Source organism: Cydia strobilella, chromosome 13 (assembly GCF_947568885.1).
Source record: "Cydia strobilella chromosome 13, ilCydStro3.1, whole genome shotgun sequence".
NCBI classification, from domain to species: Eukaryota; Metazoa; Arthropoda; class Insecta; order Lepidoptera; family Tortricidae; genus Cydia; species Cydia strobilella.
The window spans coordinates 12,506,923-12,532,814 of record NC_086053.1 but is presented as its reverse complement, the minus strand read 5'-3'; the positions used below and the strand labels follow the sequence as shown (position 1 = coordinate 12,532,814).

At 38.4% G+C, this 25,892-nt stretch overlaps 2 protein-coding genes across 2 annotated transcripts; one reads left to right on the top strand and one right to left on the bottom strand.

Moving 5' to 3' along the window:
• Positions 1–338: 338 nt before the first annotated feature.
• LOC134746845 (vacuolar protein sorting-associated protein 11 homolog) lies at positions 339–23,425 on the top strand. Its single transcript, XM_063681413.1, has 19 exons — positions 339–451; positions 693–761; positions 1,248–1,421; positions 2,406–2,555; positions 3,240–3,370; positions 4,373–4,520; positions 5,635–5,815; positions 6,657–6,874; positions 7,373–7,508; positions 8,040–8,179; positions 8,648–8,867; positions 12,976–13,198; positions 13,536–13,694; positions 14,047–14,255; positions 14,561–14,642; positions 17,705–17,920; positions 18,152–18,274; positions 20,875–21,152; positions 22,490–23,425. The coding sequence occupies exons 1-19, from the start codon at positions 437–439 to the stop codon at positions 22,867–22,869; spliced, it is 3,252 nt and encodes a 1,083-aa protein (XP_063537483.1). The 5' UTR covers positions 339–436; the 3' UTR covers positions 22,870–23,425.
• Positions 11,171–12,279, bottom strand: LOC134746386 (bombyxin A-3 homolog). Its single transcript, XM_063680755.1, has 2 exons — positions 11,982–12,279; positions 11,171–11,369 (listed from the first exon to the last, which is right to left on the bottom strand). The coding sequence occupies exons 1-2, from the start codon at positions 12,101–12,103 to the stop codon at positions 11,171–11,173; spliced, it is 321 nt and encodes a 106-aa protein (XP_063536825.1). The 5' UTR covers positions 12,104–12,279.
• Positions 23,426–25,892: the final 2,467 nt, after the last annotated feature.

Here is a 25,892-nt window from a genome sequence, read left to right as displayed (position 1 = left end):
CTACTGACAACATTTGCTACTATATACTATAGTTGGTCAAACCAAATTGGCAGTAAATAAGAACCAAAAAACTATATACTCATCATTTTTTTGGGTGCTAGTCCTATAAGACAAAGATAGTATGATTATCTCTGTTTATGTTTGAAATAAGACAGTCCTTTACAAACTATAATATATTATTGTTATTCCCTCCGGTTATTCCTTTTCTTATTTATTTATTTTCAAATAAAATAAAAATTACAAATTATGATGTAAGACCGTAAAACTTGTAGCTCGAACAGCTCAAAACATGACATTTGATAGTTTGACGTTTGACATTTTTGACATTGACAGTTATTGATAAGGTTCCGTGACGAAGATACACAGAAATTCATTTATTGTTATAAAAAATTATGCTAACAATATAATGCAAATTATTTAGTTATAAGCAAACATCATGGCGTTCTTAGAGGTATGATTTTTTCTAAACTTCTAGCTTTAGTGGCTGTAGTTTGTATTAAAACATGAAAGTTTTTGTTAACATAGTATCTGGCCAAATCAACCAAATGATTACGCCCGTTTTTGCTAATTAAGGATCCTTTAAAATTAATAATAATTCAGTTACAAAGCAAGATAATCCGTCTTGATATGAGATACTGATTTACACTTACTAATACATTTACTGAACTGATTAATTTATTATATTTTTTCAGTGGCGTCGTTTTACATTTTTTGATGTACACAGAAAAATTGACAATGGAAAAGTGGCAGAAAATTTACAAGTAAGTTGACGACATCAGATTTTTTACAATGAAGCTAAACTGTCCTCCCTCTTAAATGAGTCATTTGATGTTCTAACTACATTACATTCTATGTCTTTTTGTCATATATTTACATATGTTTTATATTTTTTATCTTTGTAGCAGGCAAAGGCCTGTCTGTGACACTTGTCTGACTTAGTTATGTTTAGTAAACATCGGCTTAGTAGTTCAAAGATTCTCCCCTCTTTTGATGACATTAGCAACTTTTTCAAGTTTTACAACTAATTAAAAAACATGAATTAAAATTGCAAGATGGCATATTTAATTAATTTATAGACAATACCTACTCAACCTTTGAAACAAGTGTGATCCAAGTTTGGTAACACTAAAGATGTCATAAAATAATACAATTGGTTTTATTTATTTAATATGCAGAAAAATTGTGTAGAAAATAAAATACATATATATTCCAGCTTTTCCAGCAATAATAGTGTAAATGATTTGTAGGATACAACAATAACAGCAACCACAAGTGGCAACTCTCATGTGGTGCTGTGTGACAGCACGGGCTGGACCCACTTGGTGTCCCGCTCCTGGAATGTCACTTTCTTCAAAGCGTATGAACTCAGGGTCACACTCGCCCAACAGTTACCTCATGACCCATTGTTGGTCACTATTGGAGTGAGTATTCTTGTGCTATTTTTTTACCATGAACATTACTTTTTGCTTGTTTTACATAGGAGGCTTGGATGAAGTAATCATTGCAATAAAGACTCAGCCAAATTAATGGGTATCATCTTCATTCATTAATTTGATTCATTATTAATAAACTAAATTAATTAATTAATTATTAAGCAATCAAAATTAGTATTGGTAGTGTATTACTTCTAGATCGTTTTGTTTGTTTTTGTTACTGTTTTTTACACGACTGCCCAAAAACAGGTGTATTGTTTCATCCTTATGTCATCCCGGGTGACATAGGCTTTGTGACGTCATTACAATTAATGTTTTTATTGTTGTCTTTGTGGAATGATTATGTATTTATGTGATATTTTATTATTGTATTATCATGGCTTTGTCTGTATTATTAGCAAATAAAAAACTGAACTGAACTGCAAAATATCTGTGGAGTGTCCTCCTGGACACATGAATTAATGTGCTGTTTGTTAAATAATGCCTCAACTCAAACTCTTATAGATGGGTAAAATTGTTCAATAATATTTTGGTGGTCTTTCTTTTTATATACATATACAATGAAACACATATACCTAATTGGTGCAGGTGGTATAAATAACCGGCCAAGTGCGTGTTTAACCATGCCAATTCTAATTAAAAAAGGCTAAATAGAATTAATCTTAGCTATCATTTTGGAAAACTAGTCTGTTCGAATCCTGGTAAGGGCATTTATTTGTGTGATGAGCTCCTGAATCATGGATGTTTTCTATGTATTTAAGTATTTGTATATTATATATTTAGTTGTCTGAGTACCCACATCACAAGCCTTATTGAGCTTACTGTGGGACTTCAGGCAGTCAATTTGTGTAATAATGTCCCTAAAATATTTATTTATTTATTAATTTTTATGCCATAACCTGCTGAATCTGAAACCGAAATATTGGTCGGACACTACTTTTGTACTGATAGACATATTGAATCATTGTTCAGGAAGATGAAGCGAGTGCGCCACTGGTAAAAGTATGGGACTGGTCGCGCCGCGACCGACATGACAACCCGACATGCGTGCGAGTGTCGCGCGCCGTGCCATCGCACATGCGCGCCACGCCCGCCACCGCGCTCGCCGTGCACGACAACAAGGTGAGAAGCGCGGGACTGGTGTGGTGACACAACAACCCGTTTTCATGTTGTACAGGAGGATGAAGCGCGCCACTGGTTGAAACGAAAAAGGAAAGTTGAAAATATGTATTGAGATGACAGCTGTCGCTGTACTCAAGCTATGTGAAATAAGTGGAGGACCCGCGCAAAATCGCCTTTTCATACAAACATAGTCCTCATTTTCCTCTCTGGATTATTGAAAATATTTTGACACAATTTGTTGTATATTAACATTATTAACCACAGCTATGCCCCTACCCTGTTTAATTTTTTTTTAATTTATACAAGAGTTAATAGCATTTAAAATTTTGTATGAAACCTGTTTTTCGCACCTAGTTTTTACAATAACTAATAACTATGGTTAATATACATCAAATTATGTAAAACATTTTCCTTAATGTCAATATTTAGAGAGGAAAATGGGGTTTGTATGGAGAAACGGCCGTCCCCTTTCCTCTTAAAGTCTGTCACCGTAAGCGTACAAGGCGTTCGGGTCGTTCAGTAGAGTTGGCTTCCGTCTGATTGCATTCTTCGCTTTTCCCTTAAAAATGGCTATGCCTGCCTTTACATTCGTTTTTCTAATGTTAGACGCACATGTTCAAGACAGGGCTATTTGACTAGATTTAATATATACTTTTTGTACATAAAATATTGTTTTGTGTGCAGAACCTGCTTGCTGTGGGCTTCCAAGATGGTTCAGTAACGTTATACCGAGGGGACATAGCCCGTCAGCGCTCCGGAAAGATGAAGACTCTAATGGACTCTGGAACCAGCCCTATCACCGGCCTCGCCTTCAGGTAAGCTTTCTTAGCCTTCCAAGCATCAACATGGAATGATTGAACTCGTTTTGATCTATTTTTACAAGTTTGTAAATAGGTACTTCGTCTAGTATAGTCTGCATCTTTTCAAATGACTTTTTCGTTTAAGACGGTAATCTGTTTTGTTCCTTTTGTGCGTGCGGTCGCCCATTGTGTACCATTGAGTCTGAGCGCGTGCTACGGCGCGTGCCATTGCCAGAGATTGATTGTTGAAAGAAAACTATAGTGGGCAATAAAAGCTTGTTTTTTTTTTATAAAAACTTATTCTAACTGAAAATGTAATTGCAATGCGATGCCTAATGACAGTATTGACATACAATGTGTTTTTAGGGTTCCGTGCCTCAAAAGGAAATAACGGGACCCTTATAGGAGCACTCGTGCGTCTGTCTGTCCGTCCGTCTGTCACAGCCTCTTTGCTCCGAAACTACTGGACCAATTAAGTTGAAATTGGGCACACATATGTAAGTATGTGACCCAAAGACGGACATGTAACGTCTACAAATAAATTTTAAACATAGGGGCCACTTTTGGGGGGTAAATGAGAAAATTCAAAAATAAAGTTTTTCAAAGTATACTGTGTTACATATGAAATAAAAAGAGCTCATTGTGAGAATCTCAAATAACTTTTTTTATAATTTTAGGATAAATAGATTAGAAGTTATTCAAGAAAATAGGCAAAAAATTACCATTCTCCCCCCTCCCCCCCCCTTTATCTTCGAAACTACTAGGTCTAAAATTTTGAAAAAAATACACAAAATAGTTCTTATCCTAATGATGTCAGGAAAACCTATTAGAGATATACAGTCAAGCGTGAGTCGGACTTAAGAACAAAAATGCGGTTAGGCTGTTTTAGGAACAGTGAAGTGCAGTGAAGTGTTGTTATTGTGTGATGTACGTAACACTTAAAACGCGAATCTGACTCGCCCTCGGCCGGTTTTTTCTGAAACTGCTGATATTACTCTGTTGTACATGATTTTCCAGTGGCGCAGATAAACTGTTCGTGGTGTCCCGCGCCAGTGTGTTGGTGTATTGGCTGGGCACAGAGCGCTGCGTGACGTTAGACAGCAAGGGAGCGTTGGCCGGCTGCTCGGTACACGATAGGCACCGCTTCACCGTGGCCAAGGACGACGTGAGTACCTACATACCGCCTTTAAATAACCCACATTCATTGGTAGGTTATAAGTGTTATAATAACACCGATAATTTTTTTTTTGGGTTTTTGTAGTGGCTAATTGATAGGTACTATTACGAAAAATCCAGGTCGAAGGGAGGTAGGCGGTCTCCCGTGGTCGATGGACGTTTATTCCGTAAATACGAATTCGCCTGGCAGACATGGGAAGTATTAGTTATCTGGCAGTTGATGTTTGTCAAGTAGTATGAAAATTAAAGACTGTAATAGATGTCATATATTAAAGAAAAAGTGACGAAGCCCTAGTATGAAAATTGTTTATACAATGCGTTGTCGTCGCTTGCTTTCCCCCCAACGGTGCACTCCCACATAGCCACACTTTACCTTACTAATCTCTTTAAGGGGCTACCTGAGGTTTTCATCGATTTTTGACAAGTTTTGAATCGTATCTCCTTCTTTTGGACTACATATAGAATTATAAGACAAACGGCTTCCGAACCGAACCGAAGTTCTTCAATCTTTTATCTCCATTTTTGTCTACCGAATTTTGAAACATAATTATGAATACTTATTTATTTATGATTTTATTAAACATTATCTAAAAAAAAATTTTTTCGTATCTCGATTGCTGTGAAAGATCTTATGCCAGCACCACACTTCGCTGTATTTGGCAAATATTCGTGTTGCATCCCTTTTGTTTTGTATGTCAAAGGAAAGAGATGCAACACGAATATTTGCCAAATAAGGCGAAGTGTGGTGCCAGCATTACATATACGAAATCTACATATTTGGGTTCGTCTTTGACGTCTCAAAAAATTTGTCTAAGGTTTTAATTTTAAACTTTAATTTAACACAAAAGTTATGGTCAGAAAACCAGTTTTTTGGCATAAAATAGTTCAACTTTGATGCCAAATATCTCGAAAACAATGAACTTTGAAGTTAAATTACTATAGTGCCTAAAGCTGTTGCTGTTAATATGATAAGCTACAAAAAATATAGAAAACTAAGGGATTCAGATCAAAGGTCATTGGGGCATGGGATCCGGGGATTAACAACTCTTATGTTAAATCCTTATCTCTTTAACAAGTTGTTTTGATAGTTTTGAATATTCCAGGCAATATTCAGCTACACGAGCGAAGGGCGCGGGCCCTGCTACGCCATCGAAGGCGAGAAGGTCCGCCTGGCCCGGTTCCACAGCTACCTCGTCATCACCACCACGGCGGCCAAGCACGCGCACCGGCTCACTATACTCGATATACAGAATAAGTTTATTGTCTTCGAAAACACTTTTGAAGGTGACTATAATATACAGTTTATAAAAATAAAGTCGCTGTTCCTTTTTAGGTTTCCGTACCCAAAGGGTAAACACGGCGGGACCCTATTACTAAGACTTTGCTGTCCGTCCTTCCGTCCGTCTGTTCGTCTGTCACCAGTGAATAAGTACAGAACTTTCGGTGGGCGAGTCTGACTCGCACTTGTCCGTCCGGTTTTTAATGGAATTTTATGCCCTGAATACCAGCCCTTTAAGCCAAATCTCATAAAACTAAACTAGAGAAAGGGGCAAACTATGATGGCGCCATCTATGCAAACCTTTGACGCCAACCCGAATATGTGTAGAAAACAGCCTCATTAATATTTTTAAAGGCTTTTATTTAACTTGCAATGTACCTATGTATGTACGGGTCAAACTTGCAAGTTAAATTTGACCCCCTTCCCGTATTCCGATGAAGCTGAAACTTTGCACACGTATGTAAATAGGATGACAATGCAATATTATGATGACATGGAGCTGATCTGATACTGGAGACAGGAGGTAGACATAGGAACTCTGTGGTAAAACAACATAACCTAATTATGTGTTTAATTAATTAATTAATTTTTAATTAATTTGTGTTTATGTTTTTTTTATGATATAGGAGACAAACGAGCAGACGGATCACCTGATGGTAAGCGATTGTAAGGATTGTCTCGATGAGTATTATTTGCCTGTGGAAAGAAAAGTACAGTCAGCAACAGCATTGTACCAAATATTATATCTTTGCCAAAAACTTATTGCCATTACTATGTTTTACAATTGTGTCGTCGTACTAAAACAACAAAAAAGTTCAACATATCTATCTATAGGTATGTTTTCAGAAATCGAAGCCGTCCTAACAGAATGGGGCTCAATCTACATCCTCACGAAGAACAAAGAGATGATTTACCTGGCAGAGAAAGACCTCCACTCGAAACTTTGGCTGCTGTTCAAAAAGAACCTCTATGACGTCGCGATAAGGATAGCGAGCGGGCAGCAGTACGATGCAGTGGGGCTGACGGAAATATACAAGCAGTATGGTGATCATTTGTATGGCAAGGTGAGTCTTAACATTGCTATTGACATTTTTCAGTAATTAAAAAGCATTGTTTCGAAGCAAAACAAACAATCTTTGAATTTTAACCAATTTTTGCACAATACACATGGGGTCATTTTTAGGGTTCCGTACCCAAATGGTAAAAACGGGACCCTATTACTAAGACTCCGCTGTCTGTCTGTCTGTCCGTCTGTCACCAGGCTATATCTCATGAATCGTGATAGCTAGACAGTTGAAATGTTCACAGATGATGTATATCTGTTGCCGCTATAACAACAAATACTAACAACAGAATAAAATAAATATTTAAGTGGGGCTCCCATACAACGAACGTGTTTTTTTTGCGTAATGGTACGTAACCCTTCATGCGTGAGTCCGGCTCGCACTTGGCCGGTTTTTGAGCTCAAGTCAGACTTGCTATAAGTAGTTATTCTATTTCGTTGTTTTTATATATTTTTGCAGAAATTTTGTATGATCAACTCTTCCTGATTTCTTTAACAGGGTGACCTAAAAGGTGCTATAGAGCAGTATATCAAAACGATCGGCTGGCTGGAAACCTCATACGTCATCAGGAAGTACTTGGAATCCCGCCATTTGGAACCTCTAGTGTTATATTTAGAAGAGTTGCATAAAAAAGGTAAGGTCATTTTTTTAAATCTATTTCCAATTTCATTCCTTAATTTTTAATACGCGCTGTGTACTTTAAAACTACTCGCGATAGTTTTTCCACCCCCTTTCCCCCATTTTCATTATAGGTATGTGGTATTTAGTATCACATAATTACTGGATGAATCCTTTCCTGAAAACTAGTGTAGGTGCCAATTTCTGGGACTAATGTCCCGAGCGGAGACCAAGATCCAGTAGTTAAAAAAACCAGAAAAGCTCCTTTTTAGAAGGGGATGATGATTTTTCTTTTTAGGGTTCCGTACCCAAAGAGTACGGGATCCTATGACTAAGACTCCGCTGTCCGTCTGTCTGTCACCAGGCTGTATCTCATGAACCGTGATAGCTAGATAGCTACAGTAGAAATTTTCACAGATGTATTTCTGTTGCCGCTATAACAACAAATACTAAAAAGTACGGAACCCTCGGTGGGCGAGTCCGACTCGCACTTCTCCGGTTTTTCTAACACTCCCGTCATTTCGATAATTCTCTTTTTATTTGAAAGGTGTGGCTACGGAAGACCATACAACGCTATTGCTGACTTGTTACGTCAAGTTGGATCAGCATGATCAGCAGGGGAAGTTGAAGGAGTTCATTAATTCCAAGGACAAAATCATTGAGTTTGATGTGGATGTGGCTATTAAGGTACGTAGACTTTAGGTTCAGTTATAAGTATAACGATAAAATTTGTTAATGACTCACGTTCTTGTGTTTTTGTTGATGTTACTCTTATGGATACATCTACGGATTTACAATACAAGTGTGTATTAAACGAGATTACCGCGTTTTTGTATAAATCTTATTCAGTTTACCATAATGTTCTTAAAATACCCCGGAACGGATTAAATCGCTGGATGTATCAGGAATTATTTGAATGTGTGGAAAAATGCTTAATCAACACCCTCGTAAGGCCGCATCTTTTTTCACGACAAGTGAAATATTAATCTTAAAAATATCGTTTAATTTAAAACTTTCAGTCTTAGATACAAGAAGCTGATTTTGTTAGAAACATTTGGCCTATAATATAGGCAATTAAAAGTAAAAAAAACATGTTAATTTAAAAATATAATGAGCCTTATGAGGTTAAATTATAAGAAAGTTTTCTTACCACAGGTAGTCCGCCAAGTCAGCATCGACGACGCCCTTACCCTCGCGGCCAACCACAAGCGCCACGACTGGTACCTCAAACTCATGATAGAAGACAAGAAAGCATACAGCGAAGCATTGCAGTACCTGTCTGACCTCGAGTTTGATGACGCGGACGCTTATATGAAGAAATACGGCTTGAAGTTGATACAACATCTACCTGAAGAAAGCACGGAGTTTCTTATAAGTAAGCACCTGTTTTAATAGACATTTTTACTCCACTGGTATCATAAAATCCGCAACTGGTACCATAAACTCCCTAAAAATTAAGTCTGGTTGTTATAAAAGCACTACTGGTACCTCAAACTCGTGATAGGCAAGAAAGCATACAGCGAAGCGTTGCAGTACCTCTCTGACTTAGAATTTGATGACGCGGACGCTTATATGAAGAAATACGCCTTGAAGTTGATACAACATCTGCCGGAAGAAAGCACGGAGTCTCTATAAGTAAGTATTTAATAATTCCATACTTTATACTCAGCTGCTACCAAGAGTTACACAATTGGTACCATAAATTCACTCAAAATGAAGACCAAAGACACGAAAGGTATCTCAAACTCGTGATCGAAGACAAGAAAGCATACAGAATACCTGTCTAAACTCGAGTTTGACGACGCGAACGCATATATGAAGAAATACGGTTTAAAGTTGTTACAACATCTGTCGGAGGAAAGCACCGAGTTTCTGATCAGTAGGTAAGTATTTATTTCCAGAAATTTATACTCGACTGGTACCGTAAATTGCAAAATTGGTACCGTAAACTCACAAAAAATATAAGATTGGTATAAATCAAGATAACAATTTAAAAAAGCATTAGAACATGACGCCAGTAAATAGACAGGTAATTATGCTTTTTAGTCCTTTATTTTGTAATATACACCAAATAAATATATGGACGAATATTGTTCGTTATATATTGCATAAGGCTTACAGTAGAGTACTAAGAATAACCAGTTTTGAGCACTAATCAGGGTGACTAAACATTTTTGCCGCAATTATATTTGGGCGTGTTATTTTATACAAACTTGTGAAAAATAGATATACATTTTATTCAATTAAAATCTATTGATGTCTAACAGATAGATAAATAAGATACTACACAAGTAAATATTTACTACAGAATTTATTTTTCAATGTCACAGCTAAATTAAGTTATACAATTTAAATATTGATAAAGAAATTGAGATTTCACATAAAGCGTATCGTAGCTTAAATGTGACGTTCCACGGGTAAAGATACCTTATGGCGGTTGGCGCTTACGCTATTATTAACGATGCTCCAATACTCTAATGCGGTGAAACGCGACAAAACGCCAACCGTGGAAAGTCACAAATTATATTGTAGCTTATTATTATTTTATTATATCTGCTAAATAAATACTTTACGTTATATACCTTGATTAACACAATTTTATCTTAATTATAAATTCATTATGTTTACGTAAAAAAGCACTGGGTATTTTAACGTTACCGAGCTATGTGTGGACAACACATTTTTGCACATACCTTTGGTATGCTTAGGAGCGGTATGCTCTATATATATTTAACATGAAGTTGTTATGACTGCAATATAAATGGCAAATTTTTGACAGGAGCATACAAAAGGTAAATTCGTTTTTAATCTAATTGATTGTATGGTTTACAGAATTATTTCAAACAATTTTTATAGGTTACTCTCGTTACGAATTTAGAAAATGTTAAAGCCTTAAGCGGGGTTTAGACTAGCAAGAACTTGCATGCAATTTAAATTACATTGCCGACTACTAAAGTAAACTGTATTCAAAAGGTTGATCAGATACCGCAATGTAATGAGAATTGCATGCAAGTTCTTGCTAGTCTAATCGGTCAAAGACCACAGAGAAACATAGACCTACGTGCATGTGCATATGGTTCAATTTCAGTTTTGACAATTCGGTGATGTGGCGTCCGAGTGACAGCTTTTGTGCTTGACACGGCGTCGAAAAGCTTAAACATAATAATAACAACATTTTATATTCGGGCATATCTCCCAATCGCCTTAGTCTAGGGACGTGTGACAAAAACTTTTAAATATGATGTCATCTCGCTGGCCCCGTCCCGCAGGCCCCGCAGCGCTGTCTCGGCCAGCCAGTATAGTGAGCGTGCATGAACTGTAAACGGCAGCACAGAAGCCCCCTATTTATTGCCGCGAAGCATTATGTAAAGTTTTAATTTTTAGATTTAAGCCACCAGATGGCAGACCCTACTAAGCGAAATAGAGCCAGCGTTTAGGCCCCATTCGCACGAGAGCTTAGAAAGCGATATCTCTTTCTCGCTCTTACTTATGGGTGCGTCACACACGCAACGCTTTTTAAGCTCTCGTGCGAATGGGGCCTTAGTCTAGGGGGCAGCGCCTACTTAGAAGCGTGAATTTTCTTCGCTTTCGATTCAGGTCACGAGATGGCAGACCCTTCAACACGGCACGGTCTTCATAGCTCATAGTATGGCAGTAAATTTACAATCAGCAAAGAAATCACTGTTGGGGGCAATACGCAAGTAGCTCGTCCATATAACAAGCGTTGTTGCAACATTCCTCGACAATGCCATCTCTCTTGCCCCGTCCGAGCCGGAGCGCCCTTTCCGGCTTCAGCCAGTAAGGCGCGTAGTAGGGTAGCATGGAGTTGTAGCGGGACCGTTTGGGTGACGTCATGTATTGGCCTAGCTGCTTTTCCCTGTAGATTGAAATGGAAATAAATTGTGGTGCTATTGTGGTCTGTTTTTATACAGGATGAGAAAATATCTACAGAGACTACATAACATTAAGTCACACAGTAGATAACTACGAAACAAGTACGATAAAATTTAGCAAACGTTTTGTCGGTAAAGCGATGTTAGATATGTTAAGGAAAAGAAATTATTTCAAAAGCGCTGTTAAACATTTTTGAATATAATACATGTAAGTTAAAAAATTAATTGCTCAATGCATTTGATAAGGTGAAAAAATGTACATGTTTATGTACATAGATCAAGTGACAGAAAGAGTGCGCGCCATGTTATATCAAAAAGTCAAAGAGCCGGCGCAGGTTAGAGAAAGCTGAAAGTTACTCCACCGACAAGAACACAACTTTTAAATTGATGAAGAATTTAAGAAGTTTTTAGCTTTAATTTCAAATATAATTCGATGCCCTAGTATACGCACTCGTTATAATTACTTACGCGAGAATTTCGTTATAATTGAGACGTTTTGTTGATGGAGTATGGTACTAATTACAAGAACATTTTCCCCGTAATTAGTACGAGTGTGAACTAGGGTATCGATATTTTTCGTTAAAAAAAAATATTGCCTTTGGGTTCTGCACAACGCAGCGAGTGTGATCGCCAGATTTCGACCGCATAACTTCTGACCCTCCTCCTGCATCGACTGACCCACCACGCTTAGAATCACTAGCAGCAGAACAGCCTGCATTATGAACTAAATAGTTATAGTCTAATGCCACTCTAGTCTCCCGTCGGGGGTTATATAGGGATAACTTATAAATATTCATGTCAATGACGTGTGAGATGTCACACACGATTTGCTTCGAGAATTTCTAAGAATTGATTGTACAAACTATAAATAGGTTTATTTTGACTGGGTTTAAGAGACGTAGACGTCAAAGCAATTTAGAGTTAATCGACTATATGTGTCTCTTGGTATAAATAAAGGGCAGTAACCCTTTTACCCTTTAATCTATAATAGCGAACTAGACGTTTTCATAAGCTATGAATATCATTAAGCTTTTCGGTAAATATAATGTTACCGCTATAATCAGATCATCTATATTTCAAAAAAAGTCGAATATTTCACATCTATATTTTAAACAACATCTTTAATATAGGAATTTATCAGCTTGGCATCGAAAGTGTGTCTCGTTTCACGAAACTTAAAGCCACAATTTTTCTTACAAGTCTTAAGACTATCTAATAGACTGCGTAAATGTACAGGTGTAACCAAAATGTCTCGTGATTTCATGTCTCGTTTAAATGGGATAAGAAACGGTTTACCATGAGTTGTTAAGTTTGTGATGGCACCGATATTCTGCCACACTAGCTGTTTTGGCAGAATATCGTTAGATGTTTATATTTCGTTTGGAATTTTTATTTATTGTTTAATCCATAGGCTCGATCGTTAATGCTACAAGTGACCGTTAGAGGCGTTGTAGAAGATCCCTTTCAAATCGTTTTCGGCTTCGCTAGTACGCTTAATTTCAATTTCAATTTTTTATTCACGTACCTATTTACTTACCGTAAATTCACGGGTACTGTTGTCCAGCTGATCTAACTCAACAACTCTTTCAGCACTATGCACGGACTACAAGCCCCGCAACAAACCCCTGGTCGACGAGGCCGCCCTGACCGGTGGCTACAGAGAACCCGAGCGAGCCAACCCTGATGACTATATACACATGTTTCTGTCCAACTCGGAGCAGCTCATACACTTCCTTGAGCACATGACGAAGGCGGAGTCGCAGAGCTCTACGCTCGTGTATAATGCGCTTATAGAACATTATATACATGTGTGGTAAGTGTTTTCCTTTTAGCTTAGCCTGCTTTCCCACGTTTTATATTCACATTCATGTAGCCTGGCCTTCTTGTGACGCTGTGTGTTGCGTTATGTTCTTTAAAAATGTATGTACCTATCTTCTGATGCATTGTGACGTTGTACGCAGCGTACGGCGTCAACCTAAAGCCGGAGGTTACAAGAATCTTTATAAGCATTTTCCAAAGCAATGATATATGTATTTATTTTCGTTTTAGTCCTTTAACTAGCTGAATAAAATTACCATAATTTTTTTCTATAATTTAATATAATGTGTAGTTAAATTAATTAATATAAATTTACTATTTACTCTCCTCAGGGCGAAGTCCCCCGCCGAGAAGAAGGCAGAATACGAAGAGAAAATAATGAAGGTGCTACAAGACCCTATGGCCAACTACGACAAGGACCAAACATTAGTCATCTGCCAGATGCTGGGCTTCCGATCTGGCATGCTTTATCTGTATGAGGAGAACAAACTGTAAGTTGAATAATTTTGAAAATAATGAAGGGCAACAAGACGTGCGTGCGTTGATTCTTGATTAGATGATTTGCAAAAAAGTTGGCGAAACCTGAAATGTTTACTTGACAGTAACATAAGTGACTTTGGCACTTTTGACAGTGACGTATCTGTCGTAGACTTATTGGTCTCGAATTTCAGTTTCGGGGTATACCTCGAAACTGGAATTCAAGAATACCACCCTCAGGTAGGTAATACCTAAGGGTGGTATTCCATCTGTCCAATATCTTTGTCCAATGTGAGACATAATACACATTGGACAAAGATATTGGACAGGTTGAATACCGTTCGTAATGTTGTATGAATCCGACAGATGGCGCGCACAAGTGGCGCTCCACATGCGCGCAGGCATGCCGGAGCGCGCGCTGGGCGTGTGTCGCCGCCGCGGGGGCGCGGCGCCGCGCTTGTGGCTGGACGTGCTGTGGTGGCCCGTGCGCGCCGCACCCGCATCCGCACCCGCACCCGCACCCGCACCCGCACCCGCACCCACGCCAATACTACCGGAGCTCCTACATGTCATTGGTCAATATTATTTCTAACTAAACAATTGTTCAGAAGTAAATCAAATGTTGCTCCGCTGAAACAGCAAATACCGCGGCTAGATCTTTTTGCTGTTGCTAGTACGAAATTCGAACCCTACACAAAAACTTCTGTGTTATTCCTTTGAACATAAAAATAGTTTTTAAAACAAGCCGTGTGGTCAATAAGGACAGAATTCTTATTTTATCTCATTCCTTTGTTTTATTAGTACGAGTGTATAAACTAACGGCCACGCGACCTACATGTTTTATATTCGACCCTTAAGAATGTGTTTGTTTTTGTTTCAGCCACCGAGAAACTTTTATCTCCTATTCTAGTCATCGATTGCCTAGCAAACGTGCCTTCATACACTCTTGGAGATGTCCGCAAGTAAGTATAATTAATAAATACAATAACACATATAACGACCACCACGAATCAGTGGCACGTTTTTTTTATATATTATGAGTACACATATTTTTAATTGAGAAGTATATATGATAATATGCATCAAATGCTAAAACTGACATTGTTAATAAAAAGAGACATGAAATTAATCTCGATCTTTGAGTCATTATTACTTCATAAAGAGACGCCATACCAAAACGATGAAAGTGTCGCAAGCGCAACCTGTAGGCGAGGGAAGCGGGGCGTGAACCGTGGCCCTTACAACGTTCCACTTTAGCAATTTTATCGCAATTTGATATTTTGTTTTAACAATCACTCTTGAGAAGTAAAGGCTTGCTTGATCGATTGGTGGTTCGATTTTCATACAAAATTCAATCTGCTTTAATTAAGGCACTACACACTATTACTACACAAATATTTGCTCATTTATCTACTTTCGAATATTCGTTTGCGCTAAATTAATAGAAAAACTTTGTTTCATACAGAAATCATACATAAATCAACGTAATTTTTTCATCAATTTTACGTATGTGTGTGTCACAAATGTCGTGTACAAATACGTTGCGTGCGGCGTTGCCACTCTATGACGTTGGCGACGTTGCCTGGCCGACCTGGCAGGATTTGCAGTGCCGTCATGTTTAGTAAATTTTTATTTGACAGTGTTGACACTGACACATAGGGTCATGTTTATTGTGTCAATTTGTTTGTATAAATTGAAAATGATAGCAACGTCTAAATCAAGTTACAAAAATCATCGGTGTTCTGGTCCGCGAAAATCCAGAAAAATTCAGACTCAATTGAAGCGGAATTCATGATGGTGAAGTTTCGTAAGGTAGGTACAGTTTCATTCCTTCATTGTACATTGTAATTTTCTCGTGCCGATCTTTTTAGAAAATAATTCTCACTTCTTCCGTAATGGTAGATATAAGCAGTGAACAATACCTATATAATGTAATTATTACTGTTTTGGTTGCCGAATAGTCAATGTGTCACTAACTCTAGGTTTTTTTTAGGTATTGTGCAAAATGAAGAGGCATTCTTGGAAATAAAATGTTTTCCTTCATTAGCCAGAAAAAATCAGGACATCCTCACTGCAATAAAGTAAAATAAAACATTTCCTGGGGATGAAAATTATGGAATTTTGTCTATGAATGAAAAACATAATTATTCCTAGGTAAGTAAATGATAACTTTATTAGAATCTATATTGTTGCATCATCTTTCTTCCTATAACATTAGAGATTTTGTGCTATCATGATATTATTTTTCTTTCAGTTACAGGGACAACTACGGATAACAAATATGAAAAAATGTTATTTCATTTGTTGTGTGAATCCATCTACACCAACAAGACATCCACTGCTGGACATAGGCCTCCCCAGGGATCTCCACAACGACTGGTCTTGCAAGACCGGCCAAAATATCGAGAAATAAATAATATAAATAAACATGATAAATATCCCGTTTTCTATAATAGTTATAATTAGAAGGCCATGCAATGTTGTTACTCACTGTACCTACTTGAATCCAAAAAAAATAAATAAAAAAGTTTTAATTTTATTTTACAATTACTACTTTATTATTAGTACATTACGATACAAGTGCGAAAAGTAGGAAATTGGCAACGAGTGGCGATAAATTGAAACACGACCGAAGGAAGTGTTTTAATCGACACGAGTTGCGAATTTTCTCTTTTCCGCACTTGTATCGTAAATAACTATTTCAAACTGCAAGGGTACGATGATAGATCTCAATTCAATATAATTTTGCAACATTTGGCATTATTAGGTTATAAATTGTATGGAGATGAAATCTATCATCGTACCCTTCCAGTTTGAAAAATACTATAGAGGCTGGGCAGTAAGGGATTGCTTTACTTGTAGAACTATATTTAGCGCTTTAAAAAAAAACTGATACCTGACACTTACAAACCTGGACTTCCTTGGGCTAGTGCTACTAAGAATCGTCAGTATTCTCCATCCTTTCTGAGTTGGAAGAACCCAAAAAGGTGAGATTTGTGAAAGTCAGGTTTTCAATATATGTGGCGTTTTCAACCAAACGGGTACCTACTTATTGTTGTCATATTTCCATAAAGCTTTAAAATGAAATCAACCTAATCGACAACCGACAATGTGGTACCTTTTAGTTCAAAACGTCACATATTTTTATAAAACGTTATAAACTAATTTATTAATAATACTGAATATCTGGGAGAAAAAGGAAACATAAGTAAAAACTCAAAAATGCTCGTTTTCCCAGAGATAGGACCTAGCTAGATCGAACCCCTTACAGCAAATTTCATCGAAATCGTTAGAGCCGTTTCCGATATCACTGAAATATATTTCGGTTATATCGGAATCGGACAAGAATTCGAAGAATAAAAGGTATAAGAAACATAAGATAACACAAAAAGGACAAAAAAAGTACCCCTGTCGTACCAGTCTCGAACCCGAATCCTCTTGCACGTATTTCCACGAACATACCGCAACGCCATTGCAGCATACTTACACTGCATGAAATTGTCTACTACAAGCATCACGGAAACACTGTTTGCATGTGTGAGTAATAGTAGGAAATAGCATGACAGAAACACTGTTTGCATGTGTGAGTAATAGTAGGAAATAGCATGACAGAAACACTCTGTCGACTTTAAAAGTGTTTTTTGCACTAATTAAGTATTCAATGTTTATTATAATAGTTCAATATTTATGTAAAGAGTGCGCTAAACATACTTTTAAGTATACAGATACCAACACTATTCCACAAAAAAATAAAACCTGAAAATTTGCGAAAGTGACGCCATCTAGCGGGGTTTAAGCTTTGGGTAACCTAGTCGAACCACCTTAATTGTGCCATCTTCAAAAGTAATCATATTAGATATGAAATTATTCTCAACATAATATTATTTAATATTATCTTCGGTAACTGCGGTAGCTACTCATGAAATAAAACTATCGGGAACTGTTGGGATGTATGATAAATTCATTATACGCGATATAATCCGTTTTCATAGTTTTATTTCATAATATTTAATATTAAACCCAGGTACCTAACAGACGTGCTCAAATCCGAAGACGACGTGATAACCCGCGAGCAAGAGCTAGCTGCCAAGTATAAGGGGGAAAGCGAGCGAATGAAGGCCCAGATCCACACATTACAACACGAACCGGTCCCCTTCCAGAGCTCAAAGTGTGCTGCTTGCAACCGTCCGCTGGAGTTACCTAGCGTGCACTTTTTGTGTCAACATTCCTTCCACCAACAGTAAGTATCGTTACATTTTAAACTAGCAACCATGTATAAGGGGGAAAGAAAGCGAATGAAATCCCAGATCCATACATTACAACAAGAACTGTCCCCCTTCCTTCCGGATTGGTTATAACCATCACTAAAAACATATTTAAAAAAATGTACCAATTCCATAGGCTACTAGGTCAGTTTGGATGCGTGTTTATTGTGTTTACCAGTTGTACTAAAACATATATTTGTCCTCAGTTGTTTCCAAAGCTACTCCGACTCGGAGCGCGACTGCCCCGCCTGCGACAAGCGCACGCGCCGCGAGCCGCCGCCCCCGGCCGCTGAAAGTTTACACGCCAGGCTGCACCAGGAACATGACCCGTAAGTGCATACACACAGAGCACATGTTTCCAAAGCTACTTCTAGTGGGAGCGCGACTGCCCCGCCTGCGACAAGCGCACGCGCCGCGAGCCGCCGCCTCCGGCCGCTGAAAGTTTACACGCCAGGCTGCACCAGGAACATGACCCGTAAGTGCATACACACAGAGCACTTGTTTCCAAAGCTACTTCTAGTGGGAGCGCGACTGCCCCGCCTGCGACAAGCGCACGCGCCGCGAGCCGCCGCCTCCGGCCGCTGAAAGTTTACACGCCAGGCTGCACCAGGAACATGACCCGTAAGTGCATACACACAGAGCACATGTTTCCAAAGCTACTTCTAGTGGGAGCGCGACTGCCCGCGAGCCTACACGCAAAGAGGATATAATAGGATAGGGTGGTACTGTCATAGTAAATTTTGTAACCACTTTAAATTTACTGCCATCTATCGACACACTTGAAACCTAAAAAAGAAGATTTATAAAAATACAATAAAATTTATTTAAATATGGATAAATGATTCTTTTATTTGCATTAATTATTTTGATATGATTTTGACCCATGTTCTTTCACTGATATGCGTTAAAATTGTTAAATAGCAAACGAAACCGTCAACGCCCTCTATACGAGAGTAGGCCGAAGGTAGTGGCGCCATCTGATCGAGAATCAAATTTTCGTGATTTTCGAGGCACGTTTTTTTCTTAGACTGTATCCATCTATTACGGAGTTATATCTATCTTTGCTACACGCCAGGCTGCACCAGGAATATGACCCGTAAGTGTATCTTATCTTAATATTTCGGGGGTCCTTAAAAGCTACCTTGTGCCTACTCAAGAGGTCGTTAGGCCATCTCTATGTGTCAGATGATGAAGCGCAAGGGCAACGCTTTGAATTCCTTCGGTTTCACAGAGCCCGCTCCAAAGTCCTTTATTCTCTCTGGCGTGGGCGTGACATAAATATTTCTGTCTTCACTACTCACACATTCGACAATCGGTGTCCTATCTTGGCCAAGATGAATTAGGATTCTACCTATTCATTTTTATAACACCGGCTTGAAAACGAGAAGATTCTATATGAAAAAATCTGTAACAGTTTTTTAACGGTTTGCAAAACCAGTAAATAATATAACTTAATCAAGATTGTTACTGATCACTGCCCTCAAAACAGGTAGAACAATGGTTGCCGATAATTTAAACAACCCATTGTCATATGTTGTCACAGCTGAAATTACCTGTCGCATTCTCAAAGCATTTTGACTCGGCTTACTTTTATCCAGTACAAAAGGAGACCCAAATTCGGTATAATTATAATGGAAGACTATGGTGGATATTCGTTTCTATTTCATCGTAATGATTAACACTTGCAATGGTGCCTACCATTCCGTGCGTTTTATTTTTACTAGTAGCACTATATCTACTATTCAATATTGTGGAAACAATATGCCACAGAATGTATTTGCCGAAAATTCGTATCATATCTTATTTGTACATTATTAAAACTGCATTTCCTTTTATAAACACAATACGGGGTATTCCGATACCAAAAGTGTAATCACATTCAGATTACTTTCGCCAATAATAATAACATAACAATGACAGAATACGATGTACTCGTATGTCACAATATTTTCTTAACGCACCCGAAAACATATTTCAAAGAGTCGTTATTGTTATAATAAAGTTCTTTTTCGAATAGTCCGTCTGCATAATTCCCACTATAAGTTTGTGATCGCACCTCGTGGATTATCGTTTGACAATTTTCAGTCCCCTCACATCACACACCAGCGTTTTCTTCGAACCCAAACCTTATTCCCTTGTAAGAAGGCCGTGTTTATATTTCAGTTTGTAATCAGATACGAGTTTGAAAAGATTATCGTTTCGATTACGCGTATGTAGTATAGTTATTATCTCAACTGTAAGTCGTTTGGGCCATTGTTATAATTATCGTCGTCGATATCGGTGGCGGCTGCTTCTATATTATTTTAAATATTGTTTTGAGTGTTATGTATTTGTAATGATTTCTCGTATACCGCCGTTTTCGTGGTGCCTGTCTAATGCCGTGGATGAAAACTGGTAAGTCTTCTTTGAAGATTGATTTTTCTTTATAATATTATGTATTGTTTTTGGTAAAGATTTAAGTGCTACCATATGTTACCGTATTAATTAACATTAATGAAACAATTTATGAAATTCCGTGTCAATATACCGGGTGAGGCCTGTAACACGAGCAAAAAATTAACTAAAGTTGTACTAAGGCTGTACTCAAACTGACAAACATTTGTTCAACGACTTTGTTTGTAATAATTTGTGTTTTGATTTTTAGTAAGTTTATTCTAAGACGCATTGTATTGCGAATTTTGTAATGTTTAAAGCGTGACAAGCAACGTCAATTACAATGATGAAAGCGTCCATTGAAGATAATATTTAATTTGTATGCAAAAAAGAAGTCTAAAAACTTGACATTTTTTTTAAGTTTTTGAACAAGTGTCATCCGTCGAGGAGTACTCTCATTTCAAGTTTTGTCTATTCACCCCTGCTGTCCCTATTCACCCCGGTTGACGGTATATATATTAATGATCACGATAATAATAGTGATGAAATATTACAGCTATGCAGTGGTATCCGAGTACTACGGCCGCGGCTTATTCAACAAGCTGACGGTAATAACCGACGCCCAGGAGCCGGCGGCGCCCACACCGGCGCCCGCGGCTCCCGGGGCGCCCTGGCCGGCCCCCGCAGGTCCCGGGGCGCCCCGGCCGGGCCCCGCAGGTCCCGGGGCGCCCCGGCCGGGCCCCGCAGCCCCCGGGCCCCCGGGCGCCGCCGCCGCTAGCTACGGACCAGGCGCGGAGGCTAAACTAAGACTGCAGGAGGGACAGAGCAAGCAAGGTTAGCAAACACCCCCGTTGTTCTTAAAACTTAGCAAGCCCCTGTTAAAATATGTCTTTTTCTAACAAAGACAAATGTCAAAATTATTTGTTATCTGCATTTCAGATTTGACAAACGTTTATATAATTTTTACAAGAAACCGATAGGTTCTTTAAATGTTTACGAGCAAGTAACTAAATCGTTAATTATTATCATTGTAAAAATAAATTAAACATTATTCTTAAAATAATGTCACGTTAATATCTATAAACAAACAATATTAGATTTTTGCATTCTATGATATTACTTTGCCCTTTGTTTGAATAATACTTGCACCTCACCTTTCACCGTTATAATCAAAACTCCAGATTCAAAGATTATTGTTTCCTTCAACAACAACTTTTTTATCGCACCTCCATTTCTCTATAAAAAATATGATCTCCTTGGATATCACGGGCCTATAGATCCCGGTCTTTTGATAGGCTTGCGTGGGGATATAGATCCAACACGTAGAGGCCCCTTGAAGAACTTTAATGTCATGTAGCACGCCTGCTGGAACCCGTTCACAGGCGCAACAAAAAAAAAGATTATTGTTATTTAAACTATTATCTCATTCTACTACTCAAAGTTCATAGGCAGTGGCTCTGTATGCATACCATACATAGAAACCACATTTTTCTTTTGATTGACAGAACAAGATACGAGTTTTTTCCAAGTAAAACTTTTATTCTGTACTTTATTATTATTATTAATTTATTTACATTTTATTATGTCAATTTTCCTATTTTCTGGTCATTCGTTTGATCTATGAACATGTATCTAGTAATATTGGGCTACAAGCCTGAAATAAACGATTTTAGGGTTCCGTAGCCAAAGGGTAAAAACTGTCCGTCTGTCTGTCACCTGGCTGTATCTTTTTTTTTATACCACGTCGGTAGCAATCAAGCATACGGCCCGCCTGATGGTAAGCAGTTACCGTAGCCTATGGACGCCTGCAACACCAGAGATATTACACGCGCGTTGCCGACCCTTTAAAAACCTGTACACTCCTTTTTTGAAGAACCCCATACTGTAGCCCCTCGGGAAAACCTTGGCAGGGAGCTCATTCCACAGCTGAAGCGTCCGTGGGAGGAAATTCCTCTTAAACCGCACAGTACGCGACTATTTAGGTGCTAGGGTGTGAGGATGAATACCCTGCCGATGGCGAGCGGTGCGGTGATAGAAAGCGGCCGTTGGCATCATGTCAAACAATTCTTCAGAGCACGGAAAAAGTACGGAACCCTCGGTGGGCGAGTCCGACTCATTTTTATATCTCTAAATCGACCATTTTACTAAATATTCCCACTCTCATTTTCCAGTATTCGTGCCAAACGCCAGCAAGCAAGTAGCACCGAAAGGGACCTCCGTGATCCCCGTACCAGAAGGGCGCATGCGCCTCATAGAACAACAGCAGTACAGCTCCAGCCTTGAAGCCAACATCTCCCGACTAGAGCCCAGAGTCCACAACCCCACCAAAACCTCCCCCCTAGCCTCACCTATGTCTAACAGAAAAATGGAACCGAAAAGCCTACGACAATCACCAAAAATATCATCAGCTATTAGCAATGGAGCAAATAAAAACCCATTTGAAGAAGCGTACGATGACACGAAAAACCCCTTTGCTGATGATGAGAATGACCCCATGAATCCGTTTGAGGAGGATGATGATTATGACAAGAATCTGAACCCGTTCTCGTGAGGTTAGGATTGTGATCTCAGTACTTTAAGGAAATTTGAGCTCGCCCTGGGAGGTCCTTGGTGAATGGTGTACTAACGAATGTAGCCTTAGTTAAAAGTATTTACCAACGAGCCTAAGGGCCAGTGGCACCACAATTAGCCAACTGATAAGCGTCACTCAGCAGAGTTATATGAAACTTCACATACAATAAAATTTAGCGAACGCTTTAACTGTAACAGACGGTTTGGTGCAATCAACCCTAAGATGGTCACGCGTTTGATATCGTGGCCGTAACTTTAACAATTATGTAAGCGCAAGATTGATGTATCACACCATGATAAAAATGCTACCATCCTATACATGCAAGAGTTAAAAGGGTTATATAAACCATTTTGGCGTTCGAAGTGCGGGGCAGAGACAACGGGGGAAGGGAAGACAACTCATGTTACAGCGAAAATGTAAACTTGGGCCCGAATATTCAAACTGTTTGATATCTGTTAATTGTGTATTTTGTGGACATGCTCATGCACGTTGCAGTTTTATAGGAAATTATTATATTTTGTTTTGTTATATATTTTATTCGAAGTACTCAACTTATGTTAATCAACTTCAACTCAACTCAATTGTTTCAACTTGTGTTATATTTATGTTTATTTGTGTTTGTCAAGATGACTTCCTGATTCTGTCTAAACTGATTCCATCCGGATCTTAAAGAAATCTTAATAAATAGAAACATGTGACTCTTGTCGTTTAACCAATGATATAACTCTATAGATACAAAATGCTGTACTTACCCCATTGATCGAATGACCGAACCACGTGGGTTTTTTGTTTACATTATTTTAAGATACGAATATTCGTCTCTCGTCCTGTCAGTTTTTTTTAATGAACTCCTGGGTTCTGCCCGATGTGCTTAATTGAGGACACTTTAGATCCGATCCGAACCACATAAAGTTTTTTTTTAACTTAGAACATTGAACAAGACGAGGCTACAGGCTACAGGGGTCTACAGTTATAGCCAAGGTTCATTAGTCTGTTTATATATCGTGCCGTATATCTTCTGGAGCCTGTATTGATGGCGACAACATGGAAAAGTATACACTTGCTTGTAATTTTATAATCGCTCGTATCTCACACTGAAATGGGAGATTATATTTGTTTAATTTCAAATTTTGTGATGTTTATAGCCGTTTAGTTAAAGAAGCACGCTAGGTTTTTATGTATAAGTAAGTCTACTTAGAGGTGTTTTTATAATGTTGAAAAGCCTCTATAATGTTGATAATCAGTTGGAACGAGTGCTACATTAGTAATGCTGTGAAGCCCTTTAACCGTAGCCACTTTACCCCGTCAGGTAAACGGTAGAGTCGCCTCTAACCCTTAGATAAGGAGCACTTGGCCGACTGAATAAAGAAAGGACGGTTACCACCAGGTATTTCGTACCCGCCTGTTCCTATCTCTATCGCACGCGCATAAAGGGTGACTCACACTAGACCGGGCCGGGCCCGGGCCGAGGCGTCCGACATCTAATTTTCTATGACGGCTGATCGGTGTTCACGTGGTGCTTTCCATAGAAAACGAAGCTCCGGCCACGCCCCGGCCCAGCGTGAGTCATCCTTAATCATATTGCTGTCCCGCTCGCACAGTGTCATTGACCGCCGGCATCGTGAGTGGGACAGCTGTATAATTACGTGCGTGCGATAGAGATGGGAACAGGCTGGACATGGTACGAAGTTTCTCGTACTAAGTGTCCTTTCTTTACAAAGGTTGTTTATTTCCATTACCTCGATACATGCAAGTTAGTATTAAAAAATTAAAAACTACTCCATCACGCATAACAGACAGTAAGTCGATCCAAAACTCATTTATTAAACAAACGTATTCTCGCGCGATAAATGTACACTGATTCCAATGATATTAAGTACTTACGGCTGTTATGCGTTGTGAAGGAAAACTGCATCCCTGACAATTCATAGTGTCATATCCTTACCTTTTTATTTACTCACCCATGTTCGATATCGCTCGTTCGGTGCCACTTGAATGGACATTCAAGATGACTCTTGCGGATGCCCTCATTTCTAATTTGAATTCGCAAAAACACAGCATAGCTTGCTCCATTTGAGTGATATGTACGGTGACTGCTATAGTTATTGCCCCCTCCATAGTAATTGGCTACTTTTAACTATAATACTTATATTGCCTTGTTTCTTTCTGCCTTACTATGAAGGAGCTAATACAGTAACCCTATGTTTTTTTACAACTTAACGACTTGTTTACAATGCCACATTAGTAATGCTTGTCCACTAACGTCGTTCTTCTTTAACATAAAAGAACATAGACGAAGATTGCCCAGACCAAACTTCAAACCACCGGACGTTCGATATAAGAAAATTGAAAAAAAAAAAACGCTTTAATATACTTATTAGGTTTGCAGTCCTATATTTCCACCCTGTATAAGTGCTATATTACGCCGCATTTTTCAAAATGTCCTACCATTAAAACTATTTACAAGAAAATCAATGTACATATATTATGTTATTTATAAAATGTATATTGCCTTTTAAAGTATTTCTTTTGTATACTGTTGTCATTACGTGTAATAATCCGTTGATAAGAAACAAAAATAATTAAACGCATATAATGTTTTATTGATGCCTCGCTATACGTTTATCTCAATGGGGTGGTAACTATTTGTAGGGGGCAAAGTAGTTAAACCGCTCGTTGCTACCCGAGCAAGCGAAAGATTCCAAAATTAAACCATGAATGTAGCGAGTGGAATCTTGAACGTTGCGAGGGTTTGAAGGCACGAGGGTTAAACAAATTTTGCCACCAAATGAAACACAACAGACTAACTAAGAATATTAAAGCCTAGAATGCCATATCCAAAAAGCCTCCCTGTTAAGAGTTGAAGCCAAAATAAGACTATTGCTATGACCAGAGCAATTATTGAGTAGAAGAGCTACAATGTATGTATGTATAATATATTTCAGAATGCAGCTAAAGTTGCTTTACTAATTTTACTATTTACTTACCTTTCTAGGCATTAT

Coding starts and splice junctions, on each gene's coding strand:
- LOC134746845 (XM_063681413.1), top strand. Junction 14,256..14,560: donor GGAGCTCCTACATGTCATTG/GTCAATATTATT, acceptor TTTTTGTTTCAG/CCACCGAGAAACTTTTATCT. Junction 17,921..18,151: donor CAACATTCCTTCCACCAACA/GTAAGTATCGTT, acceptor ATTTGTCCTCAG/TTGTTTCCAAAGCTACTCCG.
- LOC134746386 (XM_063680755.1), bottom strand. CDS start 12,103: ATGCAGGCTGTTCTGCTGCTAGTGATTCTAAGCGTGGTGGGTCAGTCG. Junction 11,370..11,981: donor GCGTTGTGCAGAACCCAAAG/GCAATATTTTTT, acceptor TTCAATCTACAG/GGAAAAGCAGCTAGGCCAAT.